Consider the following 16,569-nt stretch of genomic DNA (forward strand, 5'->3'; position numbering starts at 1 on the left):
AGGGAAAGTGCGCATGCTCAGAACCTACTACAGTATCTGTCTACCGTGTGTCACCGGCGATTGGTCAAGTCCTCCCACTAACTCTCCCGCTGATTGGCTTGAGAAAAGGTGACGTTTGAACGGTCTCGCGTCGCTCTCGGGCGAGCGCTGGTGGTTGGTGGAGCGGCGTGTCTGTCCCTCGACAGGGCCGGCCCCCAACCCCAGCGGGAGTGGGACGGAAGCGATTGGTCCCGCCCCTCGCTCGGTCGCTGGGTTTGTGCTCTGCGAGGCCTCCCCGCCCCCTGCGCTGTTCCTTCGGGCCCTGTCGCGTCGGGATGAGCCGCGCTTCCCCATGGAGACCAAACGGGTCGAGATTCCCAGCAGCGTCCTGGACGATCTGTGCAGGTAACGGAGATTGCCGCCCCACGGCTTGAGCCGCGCCCCTGCCCACCCCCACCTGCCCCCGGCAGCGGGGCGCCTTGAACCGGGCCCTGTCCCCCACCGCCCGCGAGCTTTGTGCTCGGAGCCCAGTATTACCCTACCGCGCTAGCGATAGAGAAGTGGAAAGTGAAACTGCGCGGAAAAACAGAAACGATGTTCCGGGGGTGCCCATTGCGATCGTCCGTAGCCAGTTAATAAAACGTACAAGTGGGGTGACGTGAAGTTGATGATTAAGGTATGGTGTCGTTATTAGTAAGGACCCTTAGAAATTACTCTTACCGTGACATCCTAAGAAGGATCCGTGCCGTCCCTTTCACCTTAGCTGGGAGGCTAGGTCTGTGTGCGAGTGGCTTTAAGCAGCGGGGAGCTTGGAACGGTCGGGGTTCATGTTCGGTAGTGCTCCTGCCCTGGAGGTGTGGGGGGAGGTAAGCTGGGGACTGCAGTATGTTATGTGACCTGGCCTGTGCTGAGGGAGTTGAAAGATCCGACTGCAGTTCTTTTGAGAAATTAACACTGCATATTCAACTGCTGCTGCTCAGCCTCATTAAGAGCAACCCTTTCACGAGTATACAAGATTTCTGGTCGGAATTGAGGTTTGTTCTTTGTTAACTTGTAAAGTCACAAAGGATTTATCATACATTTTGCAGTTGAACTTTTGTGAGCTAAGTAGCTTGGGTATAAGCGGAACTTGGAAATTTATAAAAAGAAAAGGACAACTTGTGGCACCTTAGAGACTAACAAATTTATTTGAGCATAAGCTTTCGTGAGCTACATCCGATGAAGTGAGCTGTAGCTTCCGAAAACTTATGCTCAAATAAATTTGTTAGTCTCTAAAGTTTTCGGAAGCTACAGCTCACTTCATCGGATGTAGCTCACGAAAGCTTATGCTCAAATAAATTTGTTAGTCTCTAAGGTGCCACAAGTACTCCTTTTCTTTTTGCGGATACAGACTAACACGGCTGCTACTCTGAAACCTGGAAACTTATAACCGTTTTGTATAGGCACAACAGCAGAATTGTTTGTGTTGCATTTTCATGTGATTTACCTTTAAGTAGTTTCCTTCTTATTCAGTCCTCTCCATTGTTGGGGATTTGCAACTGGTAGCCCATTCTGTATGATGCTCTGCTAATCTTTTTGTGGATGTATAATTCTGTTGAGCCACCCATAATACCATGTTGTCCATCTGAGATCCTCTTTTTCTTCCTCATGTTCAGCCATCAACTTTCCCTTCCAATGTCCATAAACATACATTGCTCACTGAACCTCTTAAAATGTGCCCTGCATATCAAATCTTTCTTTTCATAAGATCTCTGATTAGAGTTTTCTGAGTTCTAATAATTGCCAGTAGTTTTTTGTTGGTTACTCAAGCTGTTCATGATGTAAGTAGTTTTATCTAAGAGTAAAAAGGTTATTAACTATATTGAACATGTCAGGAAGATCTGCTGTTTGAACTTGTTGACCTCTTTTGATCTGTTTCCAGTGAAACAGTCACAAAATCATTCTTTAGATTACACAGGTTTACTAACTGCTTTTGCAATATACTAATCAATATACTAGTCCTGGATTAATCAACTAGCCATCTGTTAAACCAGACATTAATTCACAGTGTACATTCAACAACAGACTGCAAACAGCACCTGATCGTTAATTGAAATGACAGGAGGCAATACTATCACCGCTATACATTATCTAAGGCTGTGTTTACACTGCCACTTTCAGCGCTAAAACTTTAGTCGTTCAGGGGTGTGAACCCCCCCCCCCCCCCATGAGCAACAAAAGTTTTAGCGATGAAAAGTGCCAGTATAGACAGTGCTTTATCCCAGCGATAAACCTACCACCCCTCATTTGGAGTGGTTATTTTTTATTGCTGTGAGAGCTCTCCCCCGGTGATAAAGTGTGACTACACTGCACACATCACAGTGCTGCTGTGGCCACGCTGTAATGTTGGCAGTGTAGACATACCCTAAATCTACCTTCGACCAGTCGTGCATTTCTAGCTGCCTCTCTGATATCTCCATGTAGGTGTCCAGCATTCAGTTCTAACAAGGCTGAATTTGTTTAGTCTTGAAACTGTGTCCTCTTTCAGCATTTATAACTCTCCTGTTTTCCAGGTTTTCAACTTTGGTGCGATCTTCGGGGATACAGGGAAGGGAGAAAAGAGCCAATCTCTGAAATCCTGTTGCTTTTTCTCCCTAATGTGTCATAAGTAAGGCTGCGAGTTTGTCATGGATTCCGTGATTTTCCATGACCTCTGTGACTTCTGGTGCAGCTGGGGCTGCCCGAGCAGCTCAGGCAGCTCCTGGGGCTGTCGTACCGGCTGCTGCTGGGGCAGTCTCAGACCACTGTGCCCCCTTCTCTCCCTCCCCGCCCCGCCCACCCCTGCCCGCAGGAGAACTTTGGGTGTGGGAGGGGGCTCAGGGCTGGGACGCAGGAAGGGGTGAGGGCTCTGGGCAGTGCTTGCTTTGGGGGATCCCCGGAAATTGCAACATGTCCCTCCCTGTCAGCTCCTAGCTCTGCGAGCTGCCTGTGCCCACAGGCACCGCCCACACAGAGCTGCGGAGCTGGCAGCTTGCAGAGCTAGGAGCTTAGGGAGGGACATGTTGCTGCTTCCAAGAAGCCCGGTAGGGAGTCTGCCAGTCTTGCCAACCCCAACCTCTCCAGAACCCGCGGCACTCCCAAGATTTAGTCAGGGGTATAGTACAAGTTATAGACAGGCCACGGGTCATGAATTTTTGTTTACTGCCCGTGACCTGTCCATGACTTTTAATAAAAATACCTGTGACTAATATGTAGCCTTACTCATAAATCTACTGTTTTTTCTCATTATCTTCTCTGTTCAAATTCTAGTTATCTCGTGTCTCTCTTTTTTTAACTGTAGCCTCCTTGCCTGGCCCTCCTCTTTGGACAAACCCAGTTTGTCCAAAATGCAACTTCCAATTTAAATTTTTTTCTAGATTTTTATTTTATGTTGGACCAAATTCAGATTTATTGTATCTCATTCCCATCTACACTTTTTTTTTCTTTAATTTCACTATTTCTCATGTCCTCCAGTCCCCTCCCAGTTCACTTGTGGTACTAATGTATTCATTTTTCTTTCTCCACCACTTTCTTTGTGCCTTCTAGAACATCCATGTTTACATCAGAAATGCTCTCCCTGTCCTTTTCTGCCAAGCATCCTTCATTAAAACCTACCTCTTAAGGCAACTCCAGATCTGTCTTAAGTTTCATCATCATAGTACCTAAGCACTTTTCATCAGCTCTGTGAGGCAGGGAATATGTTCACTTTTTTGCAAAGCATTGTGCACTCCAGTATTTTATAATACTTTTACCACTTGCAGAGTGCTTGAACCTGTACAGTCTGAAGAAGGCATTTTTTAAAAATCACTTTATCCGTTATCTTAATATGAAATTTATTGCATAGGTTATTATGTGATCATAGTATAACTATATGCAACATAACACTAGAGTTAAATTCAATCCAGATGAGGACAGATAATGCTAGAACAAAGGACCAAAGACTACGTCGTTCAAGGAATCTGATCTCTGTTCAAATGGTAATGTAAGTTCTAAGATTAAAATCTTCCATACTCATGTCACAGCTGTTTTAATATTAATCGTAGTCTCTAACAGTGTATTCTGTCTGTGGTGAACATGGTTGAAACCCATTTCTTCATTGATGGCTATAGAGCAGATCTCCTACAGTTTCTTTTTGGTTTTTATAATTTTTTCCTTTGGTTTCCCAAGCCTTTTTCTTTTTGTTCCAATAAACTGCGAAGTTGAAATTGTTTAAAAGGATAAGGCAAAATTGTCAGTCTGGTTTATGTAAAGGCTCACCAACTTGATGTTGTAATAGTAGTAATAAATTACAAGCGTATACCCAGCAGACATTGCTGGGAAGTTGTATGGCTTCTCCACTGCAGTAGGCAGATAATTTCTGCTCTTTTTAAAAATTGCAGTTTATCTTAATGGTGAGCTCTGTTGCTGATTTATTGGGCACTATGCACATGGGTATGTTCTACATAAACTTAAAAAAAAAAGGGGGGGGGGGTTGGGGGGGATGTCTGTTTTCCTGTTGGTGTTCTTATGGGTGGGCCTGAGAGCAGCCTATGCTCTGGTTCTTTCTCCATTTCTCTCAGGATGCTCTCCTGCATGTTACTACTTGTTCATGTTTATGCTGCTGTCATTGGAAAATAGCCTTTTGGGAAGGGTGTGCACCATCAAACAGTGAAATTCACAAAGTAAACTTATTAAATAAATTTTTTTTCTTCTAACTTGCAGCAGTGCTACATCCTGTGCTTATAATAATAATTAATAAATCTTGGAAATGTTGTCTGTTAAAGCATACAGTTATTTCAGTAGAAGAGAACCATCATGCAGGAGGCCTGGCAAAATTTGCTTTTTTATATGGGATTATTCATTCCTTATTCAATACAACTAAAACTTCTAAAAAAAAAACAAAAAAAAAAACTATTTTTCTGACTCTTAGCTGTTGCATCAGCATCCCATGACCACTTATGGAGCTTATCTGGCAAATCTCGAAAGTTGGATTTAAAACAGTGGTCCCCAAACTTTTTACCTCACGACCCCTGTCATAAATATAAAGGGAAGGGTAATCACCTTTCTGTATACAGAGCTATAAAATCCCTTCTGGCCAGAGGCAAAACCCTTTCACCTGTAAAGGCTTAAGAAGCTAAGGTAACCTTGCTGGCACCTGACCCAAAATGACCAACGAGGGGAGAAGATACTTTCAAATCTGGAGTGTGCGGGGGGGGGGGGGGAAGGATGCAAAGGGTTCTGTCTATGTGATGCTTTTGCCGGGAACAGATCAGAAATGCAAGCCTGTTAAGTTAGTAAGTAAGCTACCTAGAAAATGCATTAGATTTTCTTTTGTGTAATAGCTGGTAAAATAAAGCTGTGCAGGAGGGAATGTATATTCCTTTAGTCTTTCCTCAGCCTCACATCTGGCTAATTCCAGCTTCTGTTGAACATTTCATTCTGTGATCCTAACCTTTCTGTTTTTAACTAATTTTACACCCGAGAGTTAGAAAGAAAACAAACAAACAAAAAAAAAAACACTGGCTTGTAAAATTTTGCTGTGCTGTAACCTGATACCTTTTGTCTCTGATAGCTGTTCTCAGCCTACAGAAAAATCTTTTTGTTATGCCTGCTGCTCTGTCTCCCAGGCAGAGAGACAGAATCAACAGCTGCAATCACCTTTTACAAAACCTTTTAAAATCGTGCTGTGCCTCTGGTTCAGAGTGATCCCACCACTCTGCCACCATGTCAAGGTTCCTTCCTCACTCTGAACTCTAGGGTACAGATGTGAGGACCTGTATGAAAGACCCCCCTAAGCTTTTTCTTACCAGCTTAGGTTAAAAACTTCCCCAAGGTACAAACTTTGCCTTGTCCTTGAACCCTGTGCTGTCACCAGCAAGCGTGTTAAACAAAGAACAGGGAAAGAGCCCACTTGGAGTCCTATTCCCCCAAAATATCCCCCCAGCCCTACGTCCCGTTTCCTGGGGAAGGCTTGATAATAATCCTCACTAGTTGGTCTGTGTTCACCTGTACCCAAACCTTTGGATCTTCAGAACAATGAAAAATCAATCAGGTTCTTAAAAGAAGAATTTTAATTGAAGAAAAAGTAAAAGAATCACCTCTGTAAAATCAGGATGGTAAATACCTTACAGGGTAATCAGATTCAAAATACAGAGAAGCCCTCTAGGCAAAACCTTAAGTTACAAAAAGACACAAAAACAGGAATATACATTTCCTCCAGCACAGCTTATTTTACAAACCATTAAACAAAAGAAAATCTAACGCATTTTCTAGCTAGATTACTTACTAACTTTACAGGAGTTGCAAGGCTTGCATTCCTGATTTGTTCCCAGCAAAAGCATCGCAGACAGACAGGCAAAAGCCTTTTTCCCCCCCCCCCTCCAGATTTGAAAGTACCTTGTCCCCTCATTGGTCATTTTGGGTCTGGTGCCAGCAAGGTTACCTTAGCTTCTTAACCCTTTACAGGTGAAAGGATTTTGCCTCTGGCCAGGAACAATTTTATAGCACTGTATACAGAAAAGTAGTTACCCTTCCCTTTATATTTATGACACCCCCTCCTTACCCCTCTTTGTGCCTTCCCTCCCCGGCTGGGAGTTGGGCCGTGGCTCCAAGAGAGGAGGACGCAGATGGGTAAAGGGGCCACGACTGGGGCCACGGCAGGGCCGGGGCTGGGAGAGGAGCCTCCCAGCGCCACAACTGAAGTTGGGTGGTGCTCCCTCACTGCCCCCCAGTGGGGTCTGGCCCAAGCCCTAGCCACGCTCCCAAACCTTTCTCCAAACCTTTCTCCATGCCCCACAGTTTGCAGACCTCTGGTTTAAAGGAACCCTGTCAAATAGCTTAAGCTCAATTTTAGTTTAAAGAATCAAATCTCTTTGAAATCTAACAAGAAAATTCAATAGTGTTGATTAAAAAAATCTTTCTGTGAATGAATCGAACAGTCATACAGAATTTTACTTTCTGAATGTAAACTTTCCCTTGATGTTTATAACCCGGTACTGCATGCAACATTGTGTTAGTGCATGAGGAGGTGACAATGTACAGGGAAACCAAACAATTCTATTAAACCCTGTCCACTGCTAGCTTCAAACTGAGAAAACTGTGCATTAAAAGTGAGGATAAATGATGGGGAAAATAGCTTATATTTTAAGTTACAGTATTTTTAATAACTCATAATGGTGTTAATACCAGGTGAGGAAACATTTTTCGTATATCTTTAACCTGACTGTGTCCATGAGTGTATTTTAGCACACCTAATCTGAGTTTATTAAATATCTTTACTGAGTGTTTAAAATTCATTTTTTTTTAATGTGTACCAGTTGATTGGATGGGCTGTCTCTACCCCTGTCTGTAATGCATTTTCAGTGTTTGAGATCATATTTTGAAAACTTCTTTCTGCAAATTCTGTTAATCAAGCTCTTTCTCCTCTTTCCCCCCCCCCCCCTTTTTTTTTCCTTTCCTCTCCGGCAGTCGATTTATTTTGCACATTCCAAGTGAGGAAAGAGACAATGCAATCAGAGTATGTTTTCAGATTGAACTTGCCCATTGGTTTTACTTGGATTTCTACATGCAGAACACACCAGGATTACCTCAGTGTGGGATAAGAGACTTTGCTAAAGCTGATATCCTTTTTATTGGTACAATTCCTGTTTTTTCAATGCTTGTGGATAAACTGTATACTAAAGTATAGTAGTGAAATCCTGTTTTCCTGAGTAACTGCTTGTACAACAGTCCCTTTGTTTGAGTGACATAAAACTGCCTTCATTAGAAAGTCTTTTAATGTTCATAGCTGCCATAATATTAGAGCACTTCAAAAAACAAAAAAAACCATTCACTATCTTTTCCCTAGCTTCCCAGGAGCCCTGAGAATTCAGCAGCTTATTGCTTGCTTTGAGGCCTTTTATGACTTCATCCTGTAACAGAGTGAACAGTCAAGACTTCCTTCTGTATTGAGCATGGTCAGGGCCAGCTTAATGTAATATTCTCTCTGTGGCATATTCCCTCCCCTAACTTCATGGATTTCCATGGAAAAACTGACATGGGTGTTAATTCTACTAGAAGTAGTATAAATTCTCTGGCTTTTACGTGACCGGGGATGGTGTGCAACTGTGAGGGGTTATGCCATTGGCTTCTTCAGGATGTGTTTATGTAGTAATTCCAAATTATTTACATCTTTTTATGGTGGGTTTTGATCATGTTCATGAAGGGTCTTAAACCTGAACACATGGCTTAAGCAACATTATTTTAAATGTGATTAGATCGTAACTAAAGTACGGTTTCCTCACTGGGGTTGTGGAAGTCATGAAATCTGTGACTTTCAAAGACCTCTGTGACTTCAGTCCTGGTGGCTGGGAACTGCAGGGTCCCGCTATCTCCCACACTGGCAGGGAGCTGTGTGGTACCCCTGCTGCCTGAGGCAGCGGGCCCCCGAGCTCTCAGCCGCCATTGGCAGTGGGGCTACCCCAGCAGCTTCCCGGTTGACGCAGAGAGAGCAGGGGGACCCTGGAGCTCTGAGCCCTCACTGGTGGTGGGGGCCCCAGAGCTCCCAGCCACTCCGCAACTGCCCAGTCCCTTCCCATTTTATCATGGATATTTTTAGTAATAGTCCGGGACAGGTCATGGGCAATAAAGAAAAAATCACGGAAGCCCTTCTTTATTGCCCATTACCTGTCCCTGACTTTTACTAAAAAATACCCATGACAAAATCTTAGCCTTAATCATAACTTCTTAAGTATGGTTTTTATGCCACAGTTTGGCTGTCAAATGTGGGAACTAATATAGCATGCAGTATTCCAACTTTTACAATGCTTAAGTATCTTTGCTCCAGCTTCCATTTGAGGACCCATGCTTCACTAAAACAATCAAAATATTTGGTTTACAAAAATAGCTTATGTGTCTTTAATTGTACTTCTGTGGTTTTAAACTTTTCTCATGGCAAGAACTTGGTTTCATGTTTAAAAAAAAAAAATCCACTATTGGGGTGCTTTCCTTTGAACAAAGGAAAGCATCTCTAACTTTAAAGAGGAACCATTGTATAAATGGCTTATATTTGAGTTGGTAAATCACTGTTTGCTCCCTGAATCTGCAGAATATAACTCAGTATTGGATTATGCATATTACCTTAATTTTTGGCTCCAAATAAACACATCTAGAAAATAAAACCCTATTCCGTATAGAAAGCAGTACTTGTAAACATTTGTCTTGGGTGGGTCTTTGTGTGCAGTAAGTTTCCTTGACCTGTTTCTATACTCTTTAGCCATTGCCCTTTTTTACTGCCTCAAGGTGAAGATGTGCAAAGGGTTTTGGATGAGTGGAAGGAGTATAAAATGGGAGTACCAACCTATGGTGCAATTATTCTTGATGAGACACTTGAAAATGTAAGTGTAAAACTAATCTGTGAACATTTATACAAGATGGTGAGGGCTGGGCAGAAAGGATATTAACTAGCTTTTTAACAATCCCAGAAATTTTTTTGTGCTTTAAAAATTATATTTTCAGACCGTAGATCATAAACATTACCTTTTCGCATTTTTATTGAGTTTCTGTACATCTCTGGTTTGTTGGGGGTATCTTTATTACCATTGTACCAAAGGCAGCTGCACATTTGCCTTGTTTTTACACCAAACTTCATTTTTATATATTTTTTTAATAATACAACCCTATACCAAAGTTTTTAATTCTTGCTAAGTCTGGTAAACTGTAATGCTAATGAACATATGCTAATACGAGGCAAAAGGTCTCCTCCTCCAGCCAAAAGTATCTCTTTGGGAATTAAGTCAAATCTATGAGATTAATGGGTATTTCACTACTGCATTGCTTGGATTCTGCAGGTACTGCTGGTTCAAGGATATTTAGCAAAGTCTGGCTGGGGATTTCCAAAAGGGAAAGTAAATAAAGAAGAGGCTCCACATGACTGTGCAGCGAGAGAGGTGAGTTCCATTGATGATTGTTTAAAAATTCCTTACCCATACATTTAAATCATTTTTCTTTAAGACAAAGTAGTTTAACACATGTTCCCTTCACCCATGTTGAGAGTAGGATTTTCATGCACACCAAAACGAAATTCTAGCAATCTGGTGGTGTCTTTCTACAGAAAGCTATTAAATTATGTATTCTTGTTGGCATCTACTGCTGTAGCATTTGGTCCCCTAAATAAGAAAAAAGTATGTGAAAGAGGCCACATTTGACCTATGATGGATTGATTTAAATCAGCAAAGTAGGAAATGTTGAATTAAATCAATTTTAATTGTTTTGCATTTGTACTTTTTATTATGTTCCTAACGAGAGGCTGATTTTAATTAGTTGGTAACCATTAAAGTAAGTAAGCATAACCTTTACATTAAATTTGGTGGTTCTTTTTGCTAACCAGGATACACATATTTATACACACTTTTTAAAAAAAGTAAGCAATTAGCTTACTTTACATTTTTCACATTCTTAATATTTACATTTTTTATTTTAGAAAATAATGAAAGATGCATTTCTTAATTACTAGATTATTTTTTATTTTTGTGACTTTGTCCCTCCAAACAGAGCTTGACAATGCAAAATCAGATTACTACACACAAACAGCATTTTTACTTTTATTGAATAAAACTACCTTAAGTGCTGGATATGTAAGGAAAAAAGTTTTTTATCAAAATGGTTTGCATTTATAACTGATTTATTAAACAAAGAAAGTATGATCTCTAATTAATTGAACTGATTGTTTTTGGTCACCGTGTCCTTCAATAGTTTTTTATTCATAGATTAGAAGAGGAAAACAAGCTTTTCTCTTCTTTCAACCCACCAGTTGGTTTCTTAACTTTCAGTGAACTAATCATTGAACTGAACTTGTTGAATAAACTGAAATGAAGAAAATATTCTCTTTTCACTGGCAGAAGAGGCTACTGCTGTAAAAAGCGGGTTTAGGGCTTTAACAAATTCTGGTTCCAGAGGCTTAGCCAATGACTTCCACCAGCACAGGGGATTGACTTTTGTTAAAACTTGGCAGCAAATACATACTGATTAATATTTTTTGCATTTAATTATTTTAATAGATTATAGTAAGTTTAGATCTTAACATAGGTTGTCATCAAGTCAAATTTTATTTTAAATAGGTTAATTTAAATAAAACCCAGTATTTAACTGAAATTGAAAATCTGATTTTTCAAATTTTTTTTAAATTGATTTTTATCCATCCTGTTTTGACCCAAATGAAGTAATGTACTCTTAATATTTTATCTCATTTTCATGTATTGTTGTAGGTATGCTAATTTTAAAGCTGTAACAGATTTTAGGGAATGGTTACTCTTGTGTTTTCAAATTGTGTTTTTTTAAAACTTGTATTTATTGTACTGTACACAGTGGCCTGTGGCTAAGACGCTAAATTAATAAACTTCCAACTTCACTGCTGCCACTTAAGTTGTTCTGTAATACTGGAACAGGTTAAGACAATACTTCAGATCGGGTTTTTTTGGGTTTATAGTCACTATGGAATTTATTATTGAGGAAAGCTAGGTACATAATGCAGCTGCATGTAAAAAGAGGTTGTATGTATTTTATGACCAATAATATTTGTAGTTATGTAAAGATAGGGATAATAAAGTCTCATGCTGCAAAAAATATGAAGATAGGACATAACGTTATACTATTTTAAGTCTATTTCCATGCAAGAAAAATTTAAAATGAGTTCTAACTTACAAAATTTAAGAAAGGGTTAAGCCAGCTAATAACCATAGACCATGCTATAGCTGTGTCAACTGAACTTTTAATGGCTATGTCTGTCGGGGTGTGAAAAATAGCACTCCTGACTGATGTATCTAGGCCTACGTAATTCTCAGTGTATAAGTAGCTACGTTGATGGAAAAATGCTTCTGTCAATGTAGCTACTGTTCAGGAAGGTGGTGCTTTTACACCAATGGAAAATCCCTTCTATAGTCCTAAGCTGCATTTACACTACAGAGTTAGGCCAGCATGACTAAGCTGGTGTAGTGTCTGTCATGTAGATGTACCCTAAAGGTGTTTACTCCTGTGGGAATTCTGCACACATACAGAATGCATGTCCCCTGCAGATTTTGTCACCCATCCCCTGCAGAAAATAGATTATGCTGGGGAGGTGCTGCAGTTACACCTGTCATGTTCTCTCTCAGCCCCCCCGGGGGACGGGGAGTGGGCTGTGGCACCAGAAGAGAGAACAGTGAGCTCAGGGTCAGAGGGGCCAATGGCTGCACAGTGCCCTGCCTGCAGGGCCAAGTGAAGAGACACAGGACATGGAGGGGGCACAGACAGAGCGTAGCACATAGGCTGCTTGGGTATGTGTGGGGGGTCACATAGACTGCGGTTCAGAAGGGATAGTGCTGGGGGGACAGACGGGTGGGGGCAGAGGAGCTAGTGGGTGATGGGATTGAGCCATTGGCTGAATGGGAGTGGGGGTGCAGGGACACACGGGGACAGGGAGGAGGGAGAATTCAGGGACACACAAGGACAGGGCGGAGGGGGAATGCAGGAACACACGGAGACAGGGGTGGCAGATGTGCCTGACTGAATGGGAGAGGTTAGGGGTCAGACAGGGGCTGTATGGGGTAGACTCTCCAACTCCCTAACACTCTTCCCGCCGCCTGCCTGTCACCCCACCCCAACCAAACAAACACCTGTTCCATTCTTCTTCCACCCACACCCAGTAACCCTTCAGGTTCACTCCTAGGCTCCTTCCCAGCAATTACTTTCCTCTCCCTCAGCTCCTCCATTACCTCTGATTCCCCCAAGCCTTCGCACTGCTGCTGAGGAGTGCGGGAAATATGCGTCTGTCTTGTAGTTTAAATAAATTATTACTCAAAGTTCTGTATTAATATGCCTAGTAAGGAATCTATTTGTCAGAAAACATATCCTGAATCTTTTTTTTGTTGTCTGTATTGATAGATATACTTGTGCACAGATATTTTGAAATAAATTGCCAAAATAATTGAAACTGGCTTGTTTATATTGTTTTGACAAGTAAAATATGCCAAATTTTAAAATACTATATGAAGAATTTTTAATTTTTTTGGTGCAGAATTCTCCCAGGAGTATATACTAAAGAAGGCTGCTGTACAAAATGCATTCATTTACTTCTGTATCTTAAAACCAACTACCACCAGGTGACAAGATAGTGCACTGCTATACGATATTTGACAAGACATTGTGGCAGACTGACAAGAGCCTGCAATATGCTTAGTGAACTTTTTAGTTGAATTAAACCTTATTGATTTAGTTTAAATGTCTTTGGAGTTCATTGTATTGAAAATGAAGTTGTGTATGTGTTACTGTGGGATTGTAAGTATTTCCATGGGAAGGGTAAATAGAAGAACAGCAGGGGCTGATTAGGCAAATTTACTCAGGTTGTGACACCTCCAAAGAAGCCACCCCCGGAGAGGTGTGCAAATAACTAGTTCCAATGGGATTCTCCAGGGACAATACGATCAAACACTATAATTGTCACTTACCTTTCATTAACTAACAGACCACACTCACCTAACAACTGACAATCTCCCTGGCAAGAAGAGCCCTGTGCCCCTACTAATGCAGCCTACACAATGAACTAAAATGAGGCATGCTCCCAAGGTACAAATGCACCTCTTTCCTTTGACTGGTTAGGAAGAGAGACTCACCTGCACTCTGAGAGGCCATAGCCCATCAGATTTTCTCAATCCCAATGACGAGTCTTTGAAGCTGCTCGAGTTATTCCTTCACTGTTTAATACAGCTAACGGTGGATACAGCTGGAGTGTATGCAGATAATTCTCAGTGGCTACTGACCACTCCAGGGGGTGCAGAGTTAAGGTTCTATACCTTAACTCTTTTTCTTGGTTTTCACAAATTGGGGTATCCTGGAACTTGGTATTCTGGGGGAGCACAAACTATCACCAGGCAACCTTAACTCTGGGTTAAGAAAGTTTTTTGCTACTTAATTTTCTTGTTTGTTCTTTTGCATGTAGCTGCGCTGAGAGAATAGGCTTGATCCAACAAAAACCTTGGTTTTCATTTCTGTGTTATGGGTAGAATTGCTTTTACAAACCATCAGTTTAGAACATCATTCACCAAAACTTGTATATTTTTTTTCCCCCTAGTTTCTATTCTGACCCAACACTTTCCTTTTGCATAGGAGACTAGTCCAAAGTTAACAGCATTAGGCAAACTGTCACTTTTTTTAAAAAGCTCTTGCATTTGTTCCCAGAGACCGTAAAATAAGTTGACTTTCTTTTGGCAGTATGTGTATCTCCTAGATCTGTCATCCATTTCATGGATTAAATATTAAAGCAGGGGATCTGAAACTGAGGGTCGGGACCCCTCAGGGGTCACAAGGTTATTACATGGGGAGTCGTGAGCTGTCCGCCTCTACCCAAGCCCCAGTTTGTCTCCAGCATTTATAATGGTGTTAAATATATAAAGAAGTGTTTTTAATTTATAAAGGGGCTCACACTCAGGCTTGCTATGTGAAAGGGATCACCAGCTCAAAACTTTGAGAACCACCATATTAAAGGTTATTAGGGCATATCCTAATCTTTCCTGTTTTAAAAGCTTTTATGTCAGACCCTCAAACCTTCCTCCTCACTATGAAACAGCTTCTCTTAATGGCTTGTTTGTGTAAATGTGGTCTTGCCACATAGGAGGAACTGCTAAACATCAGTTGCATTTTAATTTTGCTCCCTTTTCATTGATCTTTGAAAATTTTCTCAATGTGTATATAAAGTAGTAGAAGGGTTGTTGCTTCCAGAAAATTTGTACTCCCAACAGTCTGTCCACACCTACAAAGAGACTTAATTTACAGATTTTTACAAATTTTCTTATGTATTTGGCAAAATGAATAATCCAAAGAACAATGCTGACTCCATAGGGACAAGCTAGACTGTGAAAACTATCTGTTAATCAAGATGACCAAGTTTATATAGAGAGGTGGGCACAGATCTCCGTGAAATTTGTCAGATGCTGAACAGACTTTGCTTCCAACCAGTTTGTTGTACATGTTGGTTCACAGATGTACATGTGTCTTCATTAAGATTCCTCAGGGCTGCTTTTTTGTAAGGCATTTGCAACATTTCAGTCCAGGACACTGATCAAAAGCTTCCAGTAATGCTGTTTTTTCAGTTCTAAAATGGTGTGTTTGGTAAGAAGAGGAGAAACTGGAATCCCCTTCCTCCATACATTATTTTGCACAAAAAAAAAAAAAAAATAGCCTTAAACATCAGGATTATTATTATCTTAAAACTGCATGTTCTGCTCGTCTCAGTAATTATATCTGGTAGGAGTATAAATGTTATAATATGAAGTGGATGAAATATTCTCTTTTAAATTAATCTACATCTAGTCTTAATTTGTGCCCATCTCAGGGGTAGGATCTTTTCCCCCTCCAATAGTGAAACGTGAAATACTCCAGTAAAAATGTTGATCCATAATGTACTTTTTTTTAGTGTGTATAGTGATCCTGTCACAGGCTTAGCACTTTAATTCCTTCTGAGTAACAGATTGTAATAGTATGTCAGCAGAGTGAGTAATTCTGAGTTCCGTATCCCTGTTATCACCTTAGGTGCCCAGTTTGAATTTAGTGACTTAATCTGAATGTTAGTAAATGTATATTACTCAGAGTAATTTATGGTACTGCTGAATTTTGATACAAGAACTGACATAAGAATGAATATTTTGTGGGGGGTTCATAGGACATTATTAGTACTGTAGGATGGGAAAGAACTAAAGTGTAGAAACCAAGTTAGAAGTTTTTAGACATCCAGAAAGTTATAGGAAAATTATAAACTCTCTCTTTAGATCAATATGTTTAACTTTTGTCTGAAGCAAAATACTTTTTCATGTGTCCAGCATCATCAACAAGCAGCCACGCTGTTTCCCTGTATTTGCTAGTTAGCATGCTCTTTTACATATTATCTAAATTCTTTTCCACTTCACACTCTTGAGCTGTAATGGACAAAATTTGAGTGTATAGAGATTATGCTGTTTCATTAGCAGTCAAGTATCTGTGCATATGTGCAAACATATTACAATCACTATCTGAGAACTAGTAATAAAGGGTTCCCTTCTGATGATTTAGCCTTTCAAAAATCTATTTGAAGGTATGACTTGAACAATTCTAATTTGATCCGTGTGCTTCTCAGGTGTTTGAAGAAACTGGTTTTGATATCAAAGATTACATCTGCAAAGATGACTACATTGAACTACGAATCAATGATCAGCTAGCACGCTTGTACATCATTCCAGGAGTTCCAAAGGACACAAAATTCAACCCCAAAACCAGAAGAGAAATTCGGGTACAATAGTTATGTTTTATTTATAAAGATTTTTCAGGTTGCCACTACCTCAGCAAAGGTTGATTTAAAGCTAAATATTAAACAAAAGGTAATGAATGCCCCAAATGGAGTAAAAGCAGCATGTCATCACTTTAGGTTTTGTCAACTTTCTGCAGGTCTGATGTGAAGACTGATTGCTGGCCAACTGTTCATTATGACACCTGGCTCCATCATAAATTGGCACTGGAGTGCAGGTGACTCTAACAATAAAGCACATCCCACTTTCTCTTCCCGCAGATATTTTTTTGCAGTTAACCTTTTTTATATGTCTTATATATTTT

The 16,569-nt window shown here is 40.6% G+C and overlaps 1 protein-coding gene across 2 annotated transcripts in view; it reads left to right on the plus strand.

The window, feature by feature from the left end:
- Positions 1–252: 252 nt before the first annotated feature.
- The window catches only part of DCP2 (decapping mRNA 2), a 30,895-nt gene continuing 14,578 nt past the window's right edge, over positions 253–16,569 (plus strand). For both annotated transcript variants that reach the window (XM_077817320.1, XM_077817321.1), the window contains exons 1-5: positions 253–384; positions 7,444–7,595; positions 9,223–9,350; positions 9,804–9,902; positions 16,097–16,249. In XM_077817320.1, the coding sequence (XP_077673446.1) occupies positions 332–384; positions 7,444–7,595; positions 9,223–9,350; positions 9,804–9,902; positions 16,097–16,249 (585 nt within the window). In that variant the 5' untranslated portion in view covers positions 253–331. The remainder of the gene's footprint in view (positions 385–7,443; positions 7,596–9,222; positions 9,351–9,803; positions 9,903–16,096; positions 16,250–16,569) is intronic.

The sequence above is a fragment of the Eretmochelys imbricata genome, chromosome 5 (genome assembly GCF_965152235.1).
Source record: "Eretmochelys imbricata isolate rEreImb1 chromosome 5, rEreImb1.hap1, whole genome shotgun sequence".
In the NCBI taxonomy this organism is placed as follows: Eukaryota; Metazoa; Chordata; order Testudines; family Cheloniidae; genus Eretmochelys; species Eretmochelys imbricata.